Source organism: Desmodus rotundus, chromosome X (genome assembly GCF_022682495.2).
Source record: "Desmodus rotundus isolate HL8 chromosome X, HLdesRot8A.1, whole genome shotgun sequence".
NCBI classification, from domain to species: domain Eukaryota; kingdom Metazoa; phylum Chordata; class Mammalia; order Chiroptera; family Phyllostomidae; genus Desmodus; species Desmodus rotundus.
This window is the reverse complement of record NC_071400.1, coordinates 66,719,476-66,739,769: the sequence shown is the minus strand read 5'-3', so window position 1 is coordinate 66,739,769 and position 20,294 is coordinate 66,719,476. Positions and strand designations below refer to the sequence as shown.

The window sequence follows — 20,294 nt, the reverse complement described above, 5'->3', positions numbered from 1 at the left end:
GATGACTGCTGCTCCTGAATTCCAAATCTGACCCAGATATAAACCAGGTTTGGGGAAAGCAGAGGGGTCTCTCCTTTCCACCTCAGCACCCCAGTCCTGCCAAGCTTCGCCCCCCAAAAGCCCCTCAGGTGTAGTGTCAGGACCCTTCTGTGCCCCCACCTCAACCCCAAGCCGATGACTTTCTTTTAGATGATCCCAGGGGCCACCACTACTGACTGTGAGTGTCAGGCAGCATCAGGCCACTGTGACAATTGCACAGACTGTGCCCTGACAAAGGATGCCTGGCCAAGGAGAAGAGTGGTGACAGAAATGCAGCCTCAGCTTCTCTTGTATCCTGAGTCCCGATTTAGGGCTGCATTCATTAGAAGGAAGGGGCCTCTTTTTCTGAAATACACAAAGGCACTGTGTGAGCGAACTAGTGGCACCACTCAGCATTCAGGTCTTTAAAGGCAAAAGAAGTCAGGAGATGAGTCTGAAAGTGGACATCCCCCGATGAGTAGGCACACCTTAGCCCAGGGTGCCTCTGAGCCGGAAAAGTCTCAGTCATTGTCTAGTCCAGCCCTAGGGGTTGTCAGAAAAGACTCTGAAAGGCTTTTTAATGGGCAGAACTAGCCCCAGGTGTCCTTTCAATGGAATGCTGGTGTCTTTCCAGCTTATCTGATTCTATAGCAGACCTGTCTCTGGGCCTGTACAACACAAGAGTTAACTTGTGCAGGGCTGACAATTTCCATTCACAAACATGCAAATACATTTGGTCCTTTCAAGATATAACTGATTTATGCCCTTAGAAAAGATGATTACAAATACTCGAGTCATCTATTGGCAAATTCATTCAGTATCATGGTAGCCTATATATGTATCTGTTCTGCAGATTCTTCTTTGAGAATTAGTAACATCTTGCCAATTTTTTCAATAATAAAAGGCCTAAGTAAGGTTTTTGACACATATTCATTTTATATTTGTATGTAGTGATATTATCATTTTGGAAATTATCCTTTAACTGAATTCACCAACTCATAGTACAGCTGAGGTCACCATGCGGGGAGGGAGACTTACTTCCAGTGTCTCTCAGGGGCTGGGACTGGGAGACAGAGCTGAATCCAGGCCATTCTGGACTCCGCCCTGCTCCTGGAGGCAGGGGGCTGTGCTTTGCACAGGATGTGGAATGGGGGGCTATAACACACCCCATTCCAAGGATGTGGAATGGTCCCTTTGGGGTGAGGGTCCCCGATTGGATCCCACCCTTTGTTCTGTACCTTAATTCTGATCCAAGACACAGTGAGCTCCCCATCCCCAGTGGTAGTTTGGGTAGGTTTATTCAGGATATGCAGCTGCTGAAATACCCCCATTGCCATCCTGGACACTATGCTGGTGACACCTATGGGAAGGGCTTTATTCTTGGGTGGATTGTTTAAACTGCCGAGCCTCCTCTCAGTTTCCTTATCAATAATATGCAGATAGTTATGGTTCCTGCCTTACAGTGGTGTGGAGAAGAGTAAATGAGATAGCGGACATGAAGCTCTTTTAATAGCTTGGTATAGAGTAAGCGCTCAAAAATATAGCTGTCAGTCATTAGTTGTGTTTGCTTTACAGAACTTCAGTGGCAGACATTTGGGAAAGGATGCTTGGGACTGCTGGATGCTGGCCTAGCAGGACCCAGCTGCTCTATCCTTGGCTAAGACATTCAGCAAGTGCTTCCTGAATGATGAATCAGTGAGTCAGATCTCTGGCCAGTGAGGATATGCCTGGCCTGCTGTCTTTGGCACCCCATGTTCCCACCCATGGGATCCTGGGACCTGGAGGATAAAAGAGGAGGAGCATAAGGAAAGGTGAATTCTTACAGGTAACTGTGTGGTGCCGTGGGGGAAGTCATTTCTAAGGGCCTTGGTTTCTCCATCTGCACAATAGGCACTTTGGAGCTGGGAATTGCTGACTTTGCAGCTACCTTTGACGGAAGAACAGATGGTCTTCAAGAGCATAAGAGCTGGAAGCTAAAGCTCTCCCAGGCCAGGCCCTGCTTCTGGAGACAAAGCACAGCAGACAAGAAGGGGAAAGTCACTCACCTCCATAACATAGCAGGTTGAAAGGGAGAGTTGGCCAAGAGCCCAGGTGCCCAAGTTTCTTCGCTAGTGAGGAAGACACTTTGGTCCAGGTCTGCCTGAGGAACTTGTAGGGGCCAAAGGGGTGGACTAAAGACCTGAGGGGTCCCCGACTCCTGTGGCATTGTTCTGACCCCAGTGAGCCAACCTTAAAAATGAGCAAATAACTCCACTAGGGAATGAAAAGGTGGGAACGTAGATATATTCTTCAGGGATCTGCAGGTTGTAAGTGACAGAAGTACAAGTCAAACCAGCTGAAGGAAAACAGATGTAGGTAACTGAAGGGAGAGGGAGCATGGGGCATGCACCTCACATCTAAGGACCCTACTTCTCACTGAAAGTGGGCTCTACTTTTTCTTTGGTAGCTGCACCCTCAGCAGGCCCTCCTCATGTAATGGTTGCCCCTCATGTGGGGCCACCTTACCTCCACCTAACAGCTAGGAGCCCCAAGGTATAGAAACAGTTCTTTCCCTGTAGTCCCAGCTTTAGGTCATGTGGTTGGGCTTGGCTCTCCTGACTCTGTGCTCAGGATGACAGATTGCTCTGAGGGACTGTGTTAGTCACAGGTCTACTCCTAGAGCTTTAGGAAGGGCTGGGAGGACTTAGCCCCATAAGAACTACATGCACTGGGATGGGGTGTGGTATGTCACCAAAAGAAAATGGAGGGTGGTGTTTAATAGAAGAGGGAAGGAGTACTTAGGTGACAAACGGAACACCTGCCTACTACATTCGGCCACCACTGTATCCTTAAATGAAATCACTGGCAGCCTTTGTCCCTCTCTGCCCACCATTTGGAGTTCCTCAGGTTTATGCAGTAAAGTTACCTCATCTCTCTCAGCCACCAGAAATTCTGTCTCCTGTGACAGATTAACAGGTAGTATAGTCAAATGTCAATGTCTCCCAGAAATGGTTAAACATCTTTGTGAAAGAAGGTAACGCCTCACTGGAAATGGTAGAATTAATCTAATGGTGGAATTTAAGGCAATGTGACAAAATGCCCCGGGAGGTCTCTGGGGAGACTTCCAAGTACGCAGTGGACCTAATAGCACAAAGGCTGCCCAGGAGGAAAGAAAAAGCTCCTTCTCATCTTAGATGTCCACTCAAGGCTGATGGCCCTCCAGGCATGTCAGAGTTCTAGGCTCTTCTGCTCCGTTCCTCTGAGGAATCTATCTGTCCAGCTGTCAGCCTCTCACTGCAGCTCTGCTCCAAAGTTGTTGTGTAGTTGTGTATTCATTCATCAAGCATCAATTTGTAACATTGAGGAAGGATCTTTCTAAAGAGGGAAGTTTATTCTTCTGGACTATTACAGATAATTCTACGTGGGAGAGTCAGAGGGTCATTTGTATGGCTTGGGCAATGTTCATGTTCTGTCTGTATTCAGATGTGGTTATGGAGTGGTCTTGATTTTGTCGCAATATATCCCATTTTCAGACTAGCCTTGTCTGAAGCTGATGGTCTATGAAACTGTTCCTGTTCAACAGGAGGACACCAAAGCCTGGCTGTGAGTGCAAGGCCAGCTCCTGGATGTAGAGGCTGCTTTTCTCTTTCCCAGTGTGTTCCTAAGGAGAGGGCTTTGATCAGATTTTCTGGGAAGCCTGTGATCCCACAAAGAAACAAATACTGCCCTGGCTGGGTGGCTGAGTTGGTTGGAGCATTGTCTTGTACATCAGAAGGTTGCAGGTTTGATCCCTGGTCAAGGCACATACCTAAGTCGTGGGTTCAATCCCCAGTCGGCACGTGTATGGGAGGCAACCAATCCATGATGTTTCTTTCCCTCTCTCTCTCTTTCTTTCCCCCTTCCTCTCTCTCTAAAATCAATAAAAAAAAAACATATCCTCATGCCCTGACTGGTGTGGTTCAGTGGGTTGGGTGTTGTCCTGCAAACTGAGAGGTTCCTGGTTGGATTCCTGGTGAGAGCGCATGCCTGGGTTGACTAGGTTCCCGGTGGGGGGAGTGCAAGGGGCAGCCAATTGGTGTTTCTTTCATACACCAGTGCTTTTCGTCCTCTTCCCCCCCCATTGTTCTCACTCTAAAAAAATAAATAAAATCTAAACAAACAAGCAAATAAAGAAAAAGCCATATCCTCAGGTGAGGATTTTTTAAAAAGAAACAAACAAACAAATGCTAACTCTCTAAAATCACCTGTAGCCCAGACAGACAGGGATTGAATCACAGATAGCTCTCCATAGGTGGCCCCTCCTGTGCCTTATTACATGTGACCTCAGTTGCTGTCTCTGTGAAATGGGTGGCTCTGATGGCAGCATCAGGTTGGGGGCCAGGGTGTAACCACTGGTGGAGGCTCCAACAATGGTGGTAAAATTTAATCAGTCCGTAAAAGCCAGTCTTTGTGAAGTTAATCCCTCAATCTTAAAACCAACATGGCCTGGCTAGTGTGGCTCAGTGGATTGAGTGCTGGCCTGAGAACCAAAGGGTTGTCAGTTTGATTCCCAATCAGGGCACATTGACTGGGTTGCAGGCCAGATCCCCCTTAGGGGGTGCACGAGAGTCAACCACACTTTAATGGTTCTCTCCCTCTTTTTCTCCCTCCCTTCCCCTCTGTCTAAAATAAATAAATTAAAACCAACATGGACTATTGAATGGCAGCAAGAAAGACTGTTTGGTTTCTCGTGTGAATAGCAGCTTTTCTTGTTTGTGCTTTTTTATTTTTTTTAAATGTCTTATATATTTTTTAATTGTGTATGCTATTACAGTTGTCCCAGACTTTCCATCTTTGCCTCCTTCTACCAGCCCCCCCCTCAGACAATCCCCACATCATTGTTCATGTTCATGGGTCATGCATATAAGTTCTTTGACTACTATCTTCCCTATACTGTACTTTACATCCCCATGACTATTCTGTAACTACCAATTTGTACTTCTTAATCCTTTCACCTCTTTCGCCCATCTGCCCAAACCCCCTCCCATCTAGCAACCATCAAAACATTCTCTGTATCTATGATTCTGTTTCTGTTCTTCTAGTTTGTTTATTTTTTTAGAATCAATTGTTGATAGATATGTATTCCCATTTTATTGTTTATATTTTTGATCTTCTTCTTCTTCTTCAAGAAGACCCTTTAACATTTCATATAATACTGGTGTGTTGATACTCAGTAAAAGAAACAAAGCACAACACTAAATATGATACATTGTATTATTTCATTTATATGAAATGTCCAGAATAAGCAAATCAATCTATAGAGACAGAAATTAGTGATTGCCTTGGGCTCTGAGGGGTAGATGGGGAGTAACTACTAAGGGGTACAAGGTTTTTTTGGAATGATTGAAATGTCCTAAAATTAAACTGTGGTGATTTTTATACAAATCTATAAAATACACTAACTACCATTGAATTGTACAACTAACACAGGTAAGTTTTATGGTATGTAAATTATACCTCAATTTATCTACTTTTATATATAAATATAGAAACTGACTTTAGCCTGTAAACTAAAAGAGGAACATATGAATCTCATATTAATACAAATAAACAAATGTATAAATACATACGTGGGGAAGAAGGGAAAGCTCTTCCTTAGAGTAAAATCCCAGTTGTACATGTAAAAGAAAATCATTTGACCACCATAACAGTAGTAATTGCTTCAGGCAAGAATCACCAATGGATGATAAACTAGTGAATGGAAGTTTGAAGAAAATAGGAGAGTTACATAGTCTCAAATTATGTCCCTACAAGATATTTATTAATTACAAAGGGAAATATTGTCCTGGTTGGTGTGGCTCTGTGGATTGAGTGCCAGCCTGCAAACCAAAGGGTTGCTGGTTCCATTCCCAGTCAGGGCACATGCCTGGGTTGTGGGCCAGGTCCCCGGTAGGGGGCGCATGAGAGGCAACCATGCATTGATGTTTCTCTCCCTCTCTTTCTCCCTCCCTTCCCCTCTAAAAAGAAATACAATCTTTTTTAAAAAAAAAAAAAGAAAGCATCAAGATTAGGATAGTTAAGGGAGGACTGCAGCACTGCTCAGATTGAAGGAGACTGAAAAGACCTGTAATGGAATGCAGCTTCTGACCCAGGACTTCCTTTCCCTATAGAAGGGTGTTATTGGCACACCCACTAGGACGGCTAGAATCAAGTCAGACAACAAGTGGACATGGCAATGTGGGGATATTGGAACCCTCATACACTGCTGGTAGGAATCTAAGAAAATGTCCTTGTTCTTAGGAAATTCATACTTAACTCTTTTGTTGAAAGGGCATCATGTCTGCAACTACTATCAAATAGTTTAGAAAAATATATAACTAGAAATATAGATAAATAGATAAAATATTATGAAGCTTGACAGTTTTTGCCAATTTAATAAGTGAAAAGGCGATCTTATTATATTGATTTGCATATTTTTAATTTTGGGGAGACCATTTGAAATGCTCCAGAAAGCATAATGCAAAATGACTACAAAGGCTGTAAAATTTGGCAGGTATTTATTAAGTGCCCACTTGTCTCCTAAGCTCCAGTGATAAAAATATGAAGCACCACACCTAGTAGATGTGAAATGTATCTGTTATTTTAATTTTGCATTTCCCTGATAATGAAAGAGATTGGTTTGTCTTTTCATAGGTTATATTTATTGGCCACTTCAGGGAACTTCTGCTGTGAATTACCTATTCATGTCCACTGTCCATTTTCCAGTGTATTGTTTGTCCTTTTCTTATTGATTGGTAGATGTCCTTTATACATTGTAGAATCTAGATACTAGTTCTCTATCACATACATCAAAAAACTAGATGGAAACAAGTCTGTGAAGCTCAGTGTGGTGCATAGTGAGGATCTTTCTGTTTTAAATGTCATTTTGCAATTAAGGGAAATATTTCTGGCATGGGCTGTGGGTCATTGTTGACTCTACTTAAGTATGTTTGAAAAGAGAAAAAAATGAGAATGAAGTCTAATGCATAAAATGTATGGCTGTATTCTGCTGTTAAGAAAAGGAACTATCAAAAAGAACAAAATAAATAAATAAAAAGAAGAAAAGGAATTAGCATTCATGTATCTGGTCTATGTAATTTATTCATTGTATATATTCTTACTGGTTCAGTATTTTTCTTTTTTATTGATTTTAGAGTGATAGAGAGAAATATAGATTTACACACTCACTGGCTGCCTCTTATATGTGCCCTAACCAGGGAGTGAACCCGCAGCATTGGGGCATCCGGAAGATGCTCTAACCAGCTAAGCTACCCATGCAGGGAATATTTTTTGTTTGTGATACATGAATATTAATGTATGAGTTAAAACTCCATTTAACTTCATGTTAACACTTTTTTTAAAGAGGGAGAACTTACATATTTCTCTTCAATTGTCACAGGTATTTCCAAGAACTACTAATCCCATTCTTTTAACAGAAAGGGACATTAAAGCCCTGTGAGTGGGCAGGACTTGTCCAGCTCCATCTAGGCAGACACTAATCTAATTAGAACCTGTTTTCCTTACCTCCTCAGGTCAAGGTAGGGTCGCAGCTTTACCTGGGCTTCCTTCTCCCTTACACATCATAGCTAACCATGCAGTACGCGTGCAACAGATGCTCCTTTGGAAAAATAGGCCCTTCGTCAGCCTAAGGACAGAGTGGAGTGCCCAGACACTGCGCGGTAGGGGAGGCAGACAGCAGGTGTAGCATAAATTCTGTGTTGGTGCATACAGAGCCTGATACAAACCATCGTTGGGGACGCTGTAAAAGCTTCATAAATGTTCCGTATCGGTTGGTGCTCCATACTAGCATCCTGGTTCACAGGGAATACTCACTAGTTGCTGGGTTCACCCTCAATTCAGGGTGAAAAATTAAAGGATGGGAAATTAAGCAAACAAATCAGTTCTCAACGACCAGCAAAGCGCTCACAAGGAGTCCCTAGGGGAAGCACAGGTACCTAATTGGTTCTTCTCAGTTACATCTTCAATACTTACAAATGTTTCTAGCCTGCCCCTGGGGATGGGGAGGATTGGAAATTCCTTTAGTTCCCTCAAAGGATGGAATAGGAGAGACCTCGCTTTATCTTCCCATCTGTGAATCGGGAGCGTTACAGTGTCGAAAGGACGTGCGCGGGGGAACAGTCAAGGTGAGCGGGCTTTCCCTCCTCCCTACCCCATCTTTCCCATGTCAGCTTCCAAGAATTAGGAATATGACGATTGGAAAGTTTGTTCTAGGACGATCAGAAGACCTCCGGACGCGAATGTTCAGGGGCTGCAACACTCAGGGCCGGAAAGGTGGGGGCACAAACGTGGTACGCGAAAAAATCTCGCAGCGACCGGCTCCTCTCAACCTCCCCGTTCCTCCTTTGCTCGATCTCCAGCTTCCCTCCTCCTCCTCCAGTCCCGCCCCGCTTCTGCCGTCTCATTGGCGGAGGTGGCAAGCCGGGCCTCCCTGGGATTTAAAGGGCCCGCTCGCCGCGCTGCCCTGGGAGCCGCAGCTGGTCCCGGCCTTGCGGCCTGCTGGGGAGGCTGCCGGGAGGAGGCGGCGACGGTGGCGGCGGCAGCAGTGCGTCCCCGGCCCCTGGGACCGCAGCTTCCTTCCTGCCAGGTAGGTCGCAGGAATGCGCTCGCGGCTGCTCTGCTCCCATCCTAAGCCGGCCTCCCCTCACTGGTCTGCAGCGCGTGTTCTGGGGTCCCCTCTCCATCACCTTTCAGACTCCCCCCTTTCCTCTGCCCCCAACCACCATCACCACCCTCCTGAAGCCCTCGGGCATGGTCAGGGCTTTGTTGGTGGCCAGGAGTGGCCGGGTGGGGGTGAGATGGGGCATGCTGGAGATACAGGACACCCCTCATGACCGTACAAGGAGAGATGCACATGGCCCCCAAATGTCACAGAATCTCCCTCTCTGCACTCCACACACAGTGACTCTACCTTGGAAACCAGAGGACCCCCCCTTCATTTGATATACCGGCCTGGAATGTACACCATTCATTCCTCATTGGACCCCGATTCCTCATAACATAGGAGAGACACAAGTCCTTCATTCACCACAGGTCATGGCCTGTGTGTGGGCACCCAGGACACCACAACACACACAGTTGGCAGCTCGGTCTGATGTACCTGACACTCACACCCTCCCCCAATACCCCAGTATCCTGTGCCTACATGGGTTGGACGGCCCCAAACTGAAATCTGAGTGCTCAAGTCTATTCCTTGACCATGGTCTGCCCCATGGACATCCTGGCTCTGTGTACCCACTTTCACAGGTCTATCCATCTGTCCATCCGTCCGTGGGGGGGCTGCAATGGCCACCTTCAGCCGCCAGGAATTTTTCCAGCAACTGCTGCAGGGCTGTCTCCTGCCTACTGCCCAGCAGGGCCTTGACCAGATCTGGCTGCTCCTTGCCATCTGCCTCGCCTGCCGCCTCTTCTGGAGGCTCGGTAAGTGCCTGCCACACTATGTACCACCATGCCAGTCTATATCACACCTGCCACTTCATCCATACCAAGCCACACCTTATTCTGCCACATCTTGCCATGCCAAGCCAGATGCCAACATGTCCCATCCACCACATCCCACCAGGTTACACCACATCCTACTATACCCAGCCACCCCATGCCACATGATGCCATGTCCAACCATGCCACACCATGCCTTTCGGTATTCCTGGGCTCTAGGATTCTGGAAAGTTGAGGTTCTTGAATTTGGGGATCCTGAAATGTCTATATCCCAAGGTTATAAGATTCTAGAATGCTGCTGTGAAAGGGTTATGGAATCCCAAAGTACCACATTACAGGGTCTGGGGATCTGACAAGTTGAAATTCTCATATTCTAGGCTTCAAAATGCTGGCATTCTGCATTTCTAGAATCAGGGCATGATGAGATTTCTGGATGCTGGGATTCTGGAATGTTTCTACAGTCACAGCAAGCCTATATCCAAATGATAAGATGGCAAGTTCCCAAGGTCCCTATAGGATGCTGAGAATTTTGGAAATATGAAATTCAAAGGTTTTACACTTTCATCTTTTTCTTTTATTTTAAAGGTATTTTTAAATAAAAAAAGGTATTTTATTTTATTTTTCTTAGGTTTTTCATTTTGAAATATTTCAATTACTGATGTTAAGTTGAAAAAAATAGTACAATGAATACTCACATATGCATTACCAGATTCTCCAACTGTCAATATCTTCCCACTAATGCCCATTCTATCATCTTCCTAAATTACTTCACCCCAAATCTATTGGTGTATGTGTCCCCAAATAATAAGGACATCTTCCCCCAACAACTACCGTCTCAACCATCACCCCTCAAGAAATTTAATCTGGATGCAATAATATTATGCAATATAAGTTGGTACTCACATTTCTCCCAGGGTTTCCACATATCCTTCATAGATGTTCCTTTTCTTTAAACCCAGGCCTTGCCACCTCTCCAGCTCCCCAACACATGCTTTGAGCCCCCTGCAATCCCACCACACTGTAACCTTTAGGCCGTTGCCCAGGCTGTGCTCTCTGCTCAGGTTGCCCTGTCAGCCGACCTGACTTCCCTCTCTTGTTTTCTCTCCCTCTATTGCCGGAAGGGTTACCATCCTACCTGAAGCATGCAAGCACCGTGGCAGGTGGATTCTTCAGCCTCTACCACTTCTTCCAGCTACACATGGTTTGGGTTGTGCTGCTCAGCCTCCTATGCTACCTTGTGCTGTTCCTCTGCCGACATTCTTCCCATCGCGGCGTCTTCCTGTCTGTCACCATCCTCATCTACCTGCTCATGGGGTATGGGTGTGAGCTCTCATTCCCACACTGTTGGCATATGGGTGGAGTAGGGCCCCTGGATGCTCCGTGTGAAGTTGTCCAGGACAGGAAGTGGGTAAGGGGTTTCTGGAGGAGGGAATGTGGGAGACCAGTTCTTTCTAAAGGCTGTACAGAACAGGCTGGACTTTGAGCTCCCTCTGGAGGAGGGAATCCTGGAGAATTATTCTTCCATGAGGTGGTGCAGGACAGGGGAAGGCATAACCCTCTCTGAACCTTGGTCTGCCCTTTGTGGTCTCTGAGGCCATGGGAGTCAGGGGCCCAAGACCGCCACCTTTTTTCCTCAGTGAGATGCACATGGTAGACACTGTGACATGGCACAAGATGCGAGGTAGGACACCCTGGTTCTCTCACCTGCCCCATTCTACATCTCCTAACTCCCCCAACCCTGTCTTTCCTTCCCTACTTTTGTCCCTCATCTGCCCACCCCACTGGATGTGCAGGCCTCAGATTCCCTTCACATCTGTGTCTCTCTCTCTACCACACCTTTCCCCCCACCTGTCTTTCCCATCCCATGTATGTGCCTGACTTTTGAAAAAAGGCATCTGCCAGTGCTGGGCCTACCTGCTCATCTGCCCATCTGACTCCATGCCTACCTGTCCACCCTTGAACTGTTCTTTTCCTACCTCCCCTCACCTGGTGCTCTCCATCTCCCCATGCTGACCTGCTCTCTGCCCATTCACTTGACCATGGGCACCACACATAGGGGCCCAGATGATCGTGGCCATGAAGGCGGTGTCTCTGGGCTTCGACCTGGACCGGGGCGAGGTGGGTGCGGTGCCCTCACCTGTGGAGTTCATGGGCTACCTCTACTTCGTGGGCACCATCGTCTTTGGGCCCTGGATATCCTTCCACAGCTACCTACAGGCTGTCCAAGGTCGCCCGCTGGTGAGGTTCTGGGTGGACAGGTGGGCAGGGACTATGGGAGCCCCCACGGGGCAGTCTTCATGGAGCCTTGATCCCCACAGAGTCGCCGATGGCTGCAGAAGGTGGCTCGGAGCCTGGCACTGGCCCTGCTGTGCCTTGTGCTGTCCACCTGTGTGGGCCCTTACCTCTTCCCATACTTCATCCCTCTTGATGGTGACCGCCTCCTTCGAAAGTGAGCACGGACTTTGAGGCCTCTGCCCTGCAGTGAGGGGTTTGGGTAGGGACCTGGGGTCTCCCCAGCTCTGAGCCTGTCTCTTAATGCTTCTGTCTGTCTTCTGTTACTACAGCAAGAAACGCAAAGCCAGGTAAATGAGGGCAGGTGCTGAGGGCGAGTGGGCTAACTGGGGGGTGGGGGCCCAGTCTGACCTCTTGGTTCTGTTAAGTCTGAGACCATCTGACCATTTTACCCCATGACTGGACAGAAACTGAGTGTCTGTCTGTGGCTGTTGTTTGGCCAAGATTGGCTCTGTGACTGCGTATGACTGACACTGACATATACTGTGTGTGACTGTCTATCTGGTCTGCTGTTTCACCATTAGAAGCAAATTACATGACTGTACAGAGGGTGACAAGTATGTGTTGGTTGGTGATGCTGACCTGTCTGTGACTCTGGCTAGGCGTGTGTATGGGTTGTTTGTCTCTCAGCCACTGATTCCCTATGTGGGCCTGGAGTTCTGGCTGTCTGACTGTGCCATTGTCAATGATGGGGTGTGTGGCTGTCACTGGGTTAAGTCTGGCTTGTAACTCTGGCTGGGAATGGGTCTGCCTGTAGCATGTTATGTGCCTGTCTGTGATGGATTCTGCCTGTGGGTCTGCCTTCTCTGGCTGCATGGTGTTGTCTAGCCGAGGAGTTGTGACCCACTCTGTGCCTGTGCCTGTGTGCGGGGCTGACCATCAGCCTCTGGTATGACTACAGAATTTCATCTGGCTATTTGATTGTATGACCCCCCCTTCCTCCCCAACTCATTGGCCACTGGTTGTGTCTGATGCTGGATGAGGCTCTCTGGAAGGTGGAGTGACTTGCCCAGTGTCACTCAGTTAAGCTGGCAGGCATTAATCCCAGGCCTGATTCCAGAACCGACCGTTTTTCCAATGCGCGACTCTGCCTGTCTTTTACTGTGTCTGTTGTATGACTGACAGGATGACTATCTTGAGTGTAGACTTGTGCATGTGCTCAGAGCAGGGTGCTTGGTGATCTCTGTGCCTAACTGCAGGACTTTGTGTGTCTCATGGTCAGTGAGCCAGGTTTGAGAGCTGTGAGGCTGTGAGTCTGATCATGTTTGTGCCTGGCCGAGTAGCTGTGTCACAGTGTGGGATTGTTAGGTCAGGCCTCTGACAGTGGCTGGGTCTGGATGTGTGACCATGTGAGACTGCAAGACTGTCATGGGCAGCTCACACATCTGTTTGAGCCCCATGAAACTGACAATGTATGTATGTGTGTGACTATCACACTGCACCTCTTTTTGCCACTATGTTTCTGTCTTGTCTACATATAATTCAGGCCAGCCTCCTGGGCCTCTGACTCTCTTTCCTTTCTTCTCTGCTGCCTTCCTGACCCCTGCGGGCCTTAGGGGCACCGTGGTAAGGTGAGTCTACAGAGTGGGGCTGGGGATGATGATGCATGGTGGGGTGTCACGCTGGCCCCTGGGCATGATGCCTCTTCCCCCTGTTCCTTTCTCTCCAGGTGGCTGCGAGCCTACGAGAGTGCTGTCTCCTTCCACTTCAGCAACTATTTTGTGGGCTTCTTGTCCGAGGCCACGGCTACATTGGCGGGAGCTGGCTTTACCGAGGAGAAGGATCACCTGGAATGGTGGGGAGGGCTGGGGGGCCATCCTCTCCCACAGGGTGCTGCCTGGAGGAGCTTCAGGGAGGGGGTGCTCCCGTGGGAGGAAATAGCCAAGACAAAAGTGTGGCAGTTAGCTAGATTGAGATCCCAGATGAATTTGTATTTCTTTTGCTCACAGGGACCTGACAGTGTCCAAGCCACTGAATGTGGAGCTGCCTCGATCCATGGTGGAAGTTGTCACAAGCTGGAACCTGCCCATGTCTTATTGGCTAAATAACTGTGAGTCACCAAGTCACCACTCCAAGAGTGGAAAGTCCTTACCTTAGGCCCTTTTCACATATCCATACAACAAACATTTACTGAGAACCTATTGTGTGCTAGTTACTGAAGGTACTGCAGGGACTAATAATAATAATAATAATAATAATAATAATACCCCCAAATCCCTGCCCTTGTGGAGCTGGCATTTTTGTGGGGGAGCAGATAAGAGAAAAAAAATACACAATGGTTCAGATGGTGATAAGTGTTATGGTAAAAAAGAAAATAATAAAGCAGGAAAGAATGATTTGGGAGTGTTGCCAGTGGGGGTAGGAGGTTGCCATTTAATATAAATTAGCCTGGGCCAATCTGAGGCAGGAGATGACAGTTGAGAAAAGACCTAAAGAAGATGAGAGAGCAAGCAATGTAAACATGTGAGGGAGGAGTATAACAGATAGAGGGAACGGCCACTGCAAAAAACCTAAAAAGAGAGCCAAGGGGGCCAGTGGTAGGAGGTAAGGTCAGAGAGCTGACAGGGACCTGGTCTGTGGGGCCTCACTGGCCATGGGGAGGACTTTGGCTTTTTCTGTGAGAGGGCTGGAGCCACAACATGGGTCTGAGTAGAGGAGGGCCTTGGGCTCGCTTGGGTTGTAACAGTACCCACTGGCTGCTGTGAGGACACAGGAGGGGGTGAGGGCCGAAGCAGTGAGACGGCCACTGCAGTAGTCCAGGCCGGGGATGGTGGTAAGCAGTAGTGGGTGTGGAAAGGAGAGACTGGATTATGGATAAATTATGATAGTAAAACTGATAGGATTTGCTGAATTTGGTTGTGAGAGTGGGGAGAGGACAGCTCAAGGGTGATTCTCAAGTTTTTGCGTTGAGGAACTGGAAGGGTGGCATTGACTTTGGCTACACTTGGGAAGACTGTGGGAGGGACAGATTGGGAGAGAAGTTCAGGAGCTAAGTTTTAGACATATGAAGCATGAGGCCATTATAAAGACTTTTTCCTGGGGCTTCCAACATGTTGTGTATATCCTCACCCTGCCTTACGGCGCCCCCCAGGAAGGGCAGGAGAGAATCTTGGGAGACTCCTGACCTGCATCACCCTCTTCCAGATGTTTTCAAGAATGCTCTCCGCCTGGGGACCTTCTCAGCCGTGCTGGTCACCTATGCAGCCAGCGCCCTCCTGCACGTGAGCAGGGTGAAGTGGGATTAGGGTGGAAGATGGGCGGGCGTGTCAGGGCCTCCGCTTCACTCACCTTATTGCTCCCTTGGCCCCCACCAGGGCTTCAGCTTCCACCTGGCTGCGGTGCTGCTGTCCCTGGCCTTTATCACTTATGTGGAGCATGGTAAGTGTAGAGCCCAGTCTAGCAGACAGGATGGAAGATTGGTAGGGCACTGGAACCACTGTCCCCTGAGGCTAACCTGACCCTCTTACCTCCCCCCATCTACCCCAGTCCTCCGGAAGCGCCTGGCTCGGATCCTCAGTGCCTGCGTCTTGTCCAAACGGTGCCCACCAGAATGTTCACACCAGCATCGCTTGGTGAGAGTTCAGCCTGGGCAACCTCAAGCCCAACACTCCCCCTCAAAAGTGTCACTTCTGTCTCCATCATATCTGTCTCAGGGCACCCAGCTTCTTCTTCTGGTGCCTGAGCCATCCCCAAAACCTCATCTCTGTTCACTGCCACCTGTGTCTCTAACAAACATTTATCAAGCACCTGCTGTATACACACCGGGCATTTATGTCCCCAGTGAACATTTATTGAGCACCCGCTGGTACCAGGCACTGTTTTAGATGCTGGAGATACAATGGTGAACAAAACAAACTATAAAATTTCAGTCCTCTGGGACAAACATTTTAACAGGGGAGACAGTGAATAAAAAATAAGTCAGTAAAGTATAATAGTTTGTTAGACTGCGATTAGTGCCAAGGAGGAAATACATAGGGAAAGGAGAAGGGAAATATCAGGGGTAAGTGGATTCAATTTTATTCAGGGAGGTGCCTTTTGAGTACTTTAACTGAAGGAGGTGAGGGACAGAAGCATTCAGGCAAGTGGAAGAACCAGTGTAAAGGCCCTGAGATGGGAGAGGGCCTGGAACATTTGAAGAACAGCGAGGAAGCCATTGTGGCCTGAGCACAGTGAGCAAGGAGGAGAATGGTGGGCCCTTTAAAATGTGGTGGGGATTTGCTTTTTTTGTTTGCTTGTTTGTTTGTTTTATTCTGTTTGCAATAAGAAGTACGGACAACCTCAGATTTGCCTCCCATCTGACTACTGATGTTTATTATCATAAACCCCCGATGTGGAGCTCCACCATTCTGCCTCCTTTGCCTGAATACTCACATCTCCGTCAACCTGGATGCCCTCAATGCTACCAGTACCCTCATCCCTGGATACCTCTTGAGCTCCCATAGGATGATCTGAACCATCCCTTTCCCACCCCTGGGGTGCTGTGGATATCCTCATTCCTGGAACCCACTGCACTTTGTGCATCTCCCTGGGCTCCCCTGTCCAGGTGGTACTGAGAGGCAATGAGTAGGTCCAGCTGCCAAACAAATCCATCTGTCCCCCAACAGGGCCTGGGGGTACGAGCCTTAAACCTGCTCTTCGGAGCCCTGGCCATCTTCCACCTGGCCTACCTGGGCTCCCTGTTCGATGTTGATGTGGATGATACCACAGAGGAGCAGGTGAGATGGGGCCCTGGGTTGGGGGTACCCAGGGATGTGCCACCTGCTCATGGGAACCATGAGGACAAAGGGGGACAGGGAGGATGAGGCATGAGGACTTAGTGTGGTGTCTTCAGCTTGTGCACACAGTGCTCCTCGGTCCTTCTTTCCCATTGTCCCTGCGGTTGATTCGCACTGCTGGCTCTTTTATTTGGGTGAAGTGTGCAAAATATGTTTATTTTACTTGTAAGATTTATTTATAGAGATAGAGTATAAAATCCAGCTTTTACTTTTTTTCAATTAGTCATTTCATCATATTTTTGTTTAGGTAGAATTTGCAAGGTTTCTTTCTTATTTTTAAAAATATCTTTACTTAGCTTGAGTGTAAAAACTCTGGATTCTACATTAAAAATGTATATTAAAATGTATATACTAGTTTATGTCCTGGTTGGTGTGGCTCAATGGATTGAGTGCTGGCCTGTGAACCAAAGAGGGTTACTGGTTCGATTCCCAGTGAGGGCACATGCCTAGGTTGCAGGCTGGGTCCCCAGTAAGGGGCATGTGAGAAGCAAGCACACATTGATGTTTGTCTCCCTCTCTTTCTCCTTCCCTTCCCCTCTCTCTAAAAATAAATAAATAAAATCTTTAAAATGTGAATACTATTTTTATTTTTATTCATGTGGAGTATGCACATTCTAGATTTTATCCTTTTTAAATGAAAAACAGTTTTTAAAATAATGTTTATTCATATGGCTCTTGAAGGATCCACATTCTGTTTCTCTTTTTTGTTGCTGTTGTTCCCTTTTAAGTTTTTATTTTTAATTAAAAATAAAATTCATTTTATATCATTTTTATCATTAAAAACAAATTTTTCAAAGATTTTATTTATTTCTTAGAGGGGAAAGAAGGGAGAGAGGGAAACACCAATGTGCGAGAAAAATCAATAGGTTGCCTCTCACACGCCCCCAACTGGGGACCCCACCCACACCCCAGGCATGTGCCCCAACTGGGAATCGAACTGGTGACCCCTTGGTTCACAGGCCAGCACCCAACCCAACTGAGCCACACCAGCCAGGGCTCATTAAAAACAATTTTTAATTTTTATTCTGGTTGAGTATGCAAAATCTGGATTTTGCTTCCTTTTAAATAAAGTTTTTATCTTATTTTAATTAAAACATTTAAAAAATAGTTAATGTATATCACAAGGTTCAAAACACCAAACAATATTCAAGGTATTCAGGGGACCCTGGCTGGTGTAGCTCAATGGACTGAGCACGGGCCTGCAAACCAAAGGGTTGCTGGTTCAATTCCCAGTCAGGGCACATGCTTGGGTTTCCGGGCCAGGTCCCCAGTAGGAGCATGTGAGAGGCAACCACACATTGATGTTTCTCTCCCTCTCTTTCTCCTTCCCTTTCTCTCTCTCTAAAAGTAAATAAATAAAATCCTTACAAAAATTAAAATTACAATTAAAAAAAAAGTTATTCGGGGGAAAGTCTTGTTCCTACCCATCTACTTACCGCCCTCTTACAGGTAACCACTTTCATTCATTTAATTAAAATATCCTTCAAAAATTTAAGCATAATAAGCAAATATAAAAATATATTTTCATTCCCCTCCCCCTGGTTTTTGCCCTAGAGGTGTCTCATGAATGACACAGTGCTACATTTTGCTTTATTATATAAATCCTTGAAAATCTTCCACATTAGAACATAGAGTGTCCTCACTCATTATTTCCATTGTAAGCATATGACACAGTGTAGTTTGTCTCTTATCAGTGGACATCCAGGTGATTTCCAGTCTTTTCCTACTGCAAATGACATTGCAGCAACTAATATCCTCGTGTCCATGTGGATTCACACAGGTGAACACCGAACTATAGGATCTATTCTTGGTGGTTGAAATGGAGAAGTTACCTTTTTGCCCTCCACCAGCAGTGTATGAGCGTGTCTGTCACCCCACCAACAGAGTGCCTCTCAGACTTCCTGGATGTGTTTGCCAGTTTGACAGGAGGAAGATGATGAGTGAAGCCATATGTTTAGAGCCATTTGGTTTTCTCCTTTGCTGAGAATGGCCTACTTACCTCCTTTGCCAATTTTTGTCTTTTTTTAAAAGATTTTATTTATTTATTTTTAGAGAGAGGGGAAGGGAGGGACGAAGAGAGGGAGAGAAACATCAATGTGTGGTTGCCTCTCACATGCCCCCTACTGGGGACCTGGCCTGCAACCCAGGCATGTGCCCTAGACTTGGAATGGAACCAGCGAGCCTTTGGTTTACAGGATGGCACTCAATCCATTGAGCCACATCAGCCAGGGTGTCTTGTCTAGTTTTTAAAATGGTTTTTGAAGAAAAAAAAAACCTAAATCTGCTTGCCTTTTATATGTACCCATTCTCTTCTCTGGGGCCTCACCTAGGGTTACTGTGGAGTCACAGAAATGGCCTTCAGCAAAGGATGGGTTTTCCTGAGGCCTTATTTGTTCTTGCTGAGTGGGACCATCACCTCTTTCCTTCCCACAGGGCTATGGCATGGCATATACTGTCCACAAGTGGTCAGAGCTCAGCTGGGCCAGTCACTGGGTCACTTTTGGATGCTGGATCTTCTACCGTCTCATAGCCTGAGGCATATCTGTGGACCTTCGCAGCTCCCTCACGACCCCTCTTCAGGGTGCCAGCTCTGATGGAGGATGAGGGAAGGCCCCCTCTCTAGTTCTTGAACCCTCTCCATCATAGAACCCCCCAACACATCTACACACACACACACACACACACACACGCAATTTCCATGCCTGCTGATCCCCACCCCATCACAAGGTGGAAAGGGTGTAGTCCCTGCTGGGGCCTAGGGGTGGGGAATGCTGGGAGAACCAGAGTGGAGGAGATCCACAGACTCCCCACCTTCGTACTCCCTTTTTATATACAGTTTGTTATTGTCAAATAAAAGTAGGAAACATACAAAAGACTCTTTCTTCATTGCTCAGTGGGGAGTAGAAGTGAATGAGGAAAGGGGCACAGCATGGATTAAGGTTTGGAAGCTAGAAACCATGAACAGGGAGCAGATTGTGATAGCTCACGGTTAATTTACTATTGTTCATGATTGGATGATGAGTCTGAGGAGGGCACTGCTTCATTTGAGTGGGGCCTGGACAAATTGGATAGTTGCATATGGGGGAGGCCTGATACCAATAGGCTGGAAAACTGAGGGATCCCCATTCTGATTGGTTGCTGTGACTGAGATAGAAAGAATGGAAAGCAAGACAGAGTTGATGTTTACTGATCTTAGGACTGAAGGTTGTGATTGGATAGGAGGTCTGGTGTGAGTCTGGGGTCTGATTGTGCGATCTGGATGCTCACTGGCTTAGAATTGTGGAGGTCTGATTGGTTCTTTAGAGCTGGCACGGGGAGATTGAGGGTCTCCATGTCAACTGGCCCTCAAGGAGTTTGGATTGCTTTTTTTCTGACTCGAAGTCGAGAGAGGTGAGGATGGCCGCTAAGGGGTCCTGAATGCTAAGGTAGAGGATGGAGGCGTAGCGTACAGGATGTGATCTCTTAGTATAGTTTTATTGCGCACTCGGGCATTAAGATTGAAGGTTTGTCTGGAAACTGACTAATTGGTCTGCTTAGAAAATCAGGGCAAAGATGAGAGGACACAACGCAATGCTGATTCAGCCGCAGACGATAAGGATGACTAGCCACTTTCCCAGAAGATTGACCGATAAGGGATAGGGAAACTGAAGCCAAAACTAGCAGCCGGGTGGTTTCGAGCAGGAAACGCCTACCAACCTCGGCAGTTCCTGACTTCACCCACCTCCTGACTCTGGCTCAGCCAACAGTGAAAATGGC

General features: G+C 47.0%; 1 protein-coding gene across 4 annotated transcripts; it reads left to right on the top strand.

Annotated features, from left to right (window-relative positions):
• Positions 1-8,496: 8,496 nt before the first annotated feature.
• PORCN (porcupine O-acyltransferase) lies at positions 8,497-19,411 on the top strand. 4 transcript variants are annotated; one of them, XM_053917600.1, is made up of 15 exons: positions 8,497-8,620; positions 9,280-9,453; positions 10,593-10,785; positions 11,109-11,152; positions 11,528-11,709; positions 11,790-11,920; positions 12,036-12,053; positions 13,320-13,334; positions 13,433-13,558; positions 13,713-13,813; positions 14,908-14,984; positions 15,078-15,141; positions 15,250-15,335; positions 16,368-16,478; positions 18,972-19,411. In XM_053917600.1, exons 2-15 carry the CDS (start codon positions 9,318-9,320, stop codon positions 19,071-19,073), a joined length of 1,386 nt encoding a protein of 461 aa, XP_053773575.1. In that variant the 5' UTR covers positions 8,497-8,620; positions 9,280-9,317; the 3' UTR covers positions 19,074-19,411. The 4 variants fall into 4 exon arrangements, with proteins under 4 accessions (XP_053773575.1, XP_053773577.1, XP_053773576.1 ...); XM_053917602.1 differs by lacking the exon at positions 12,036-12,053; XM_053917601.1 differs by lacking the exon at positions 13,320-13,334.
• Positions 19,412-20,294: the final 883 nt, after the last annotated feature.

What these genes read in the sequence shown, in the direction of transcription:
- PORCN (XM_053917600.1), top strand. Translation starts at nt 9,318, where the DNA reads ATGGCCACCTTCAGCCGCCAGGAATTTTTCCAGCAACTGCTGCAGGGC. An exon ending in GACATGGCACAAGATGCGAG is followed by an intron (nt 11,153 to 11,527) that starts GTAGGACACCCT and finishes CACCACACATAG; the next exon opens with GGGCCCAGATGATCGTGGCC. An exon ending in CAGCCAGCGCCCTCCTGCAC is followed by an intron (nt 14,985 to 15,077) that starts GTGAGCAGGGTG and finishes GGCCCCCACCAG; the next exon opens with GGCTTCAGCTTCCACCTGGC.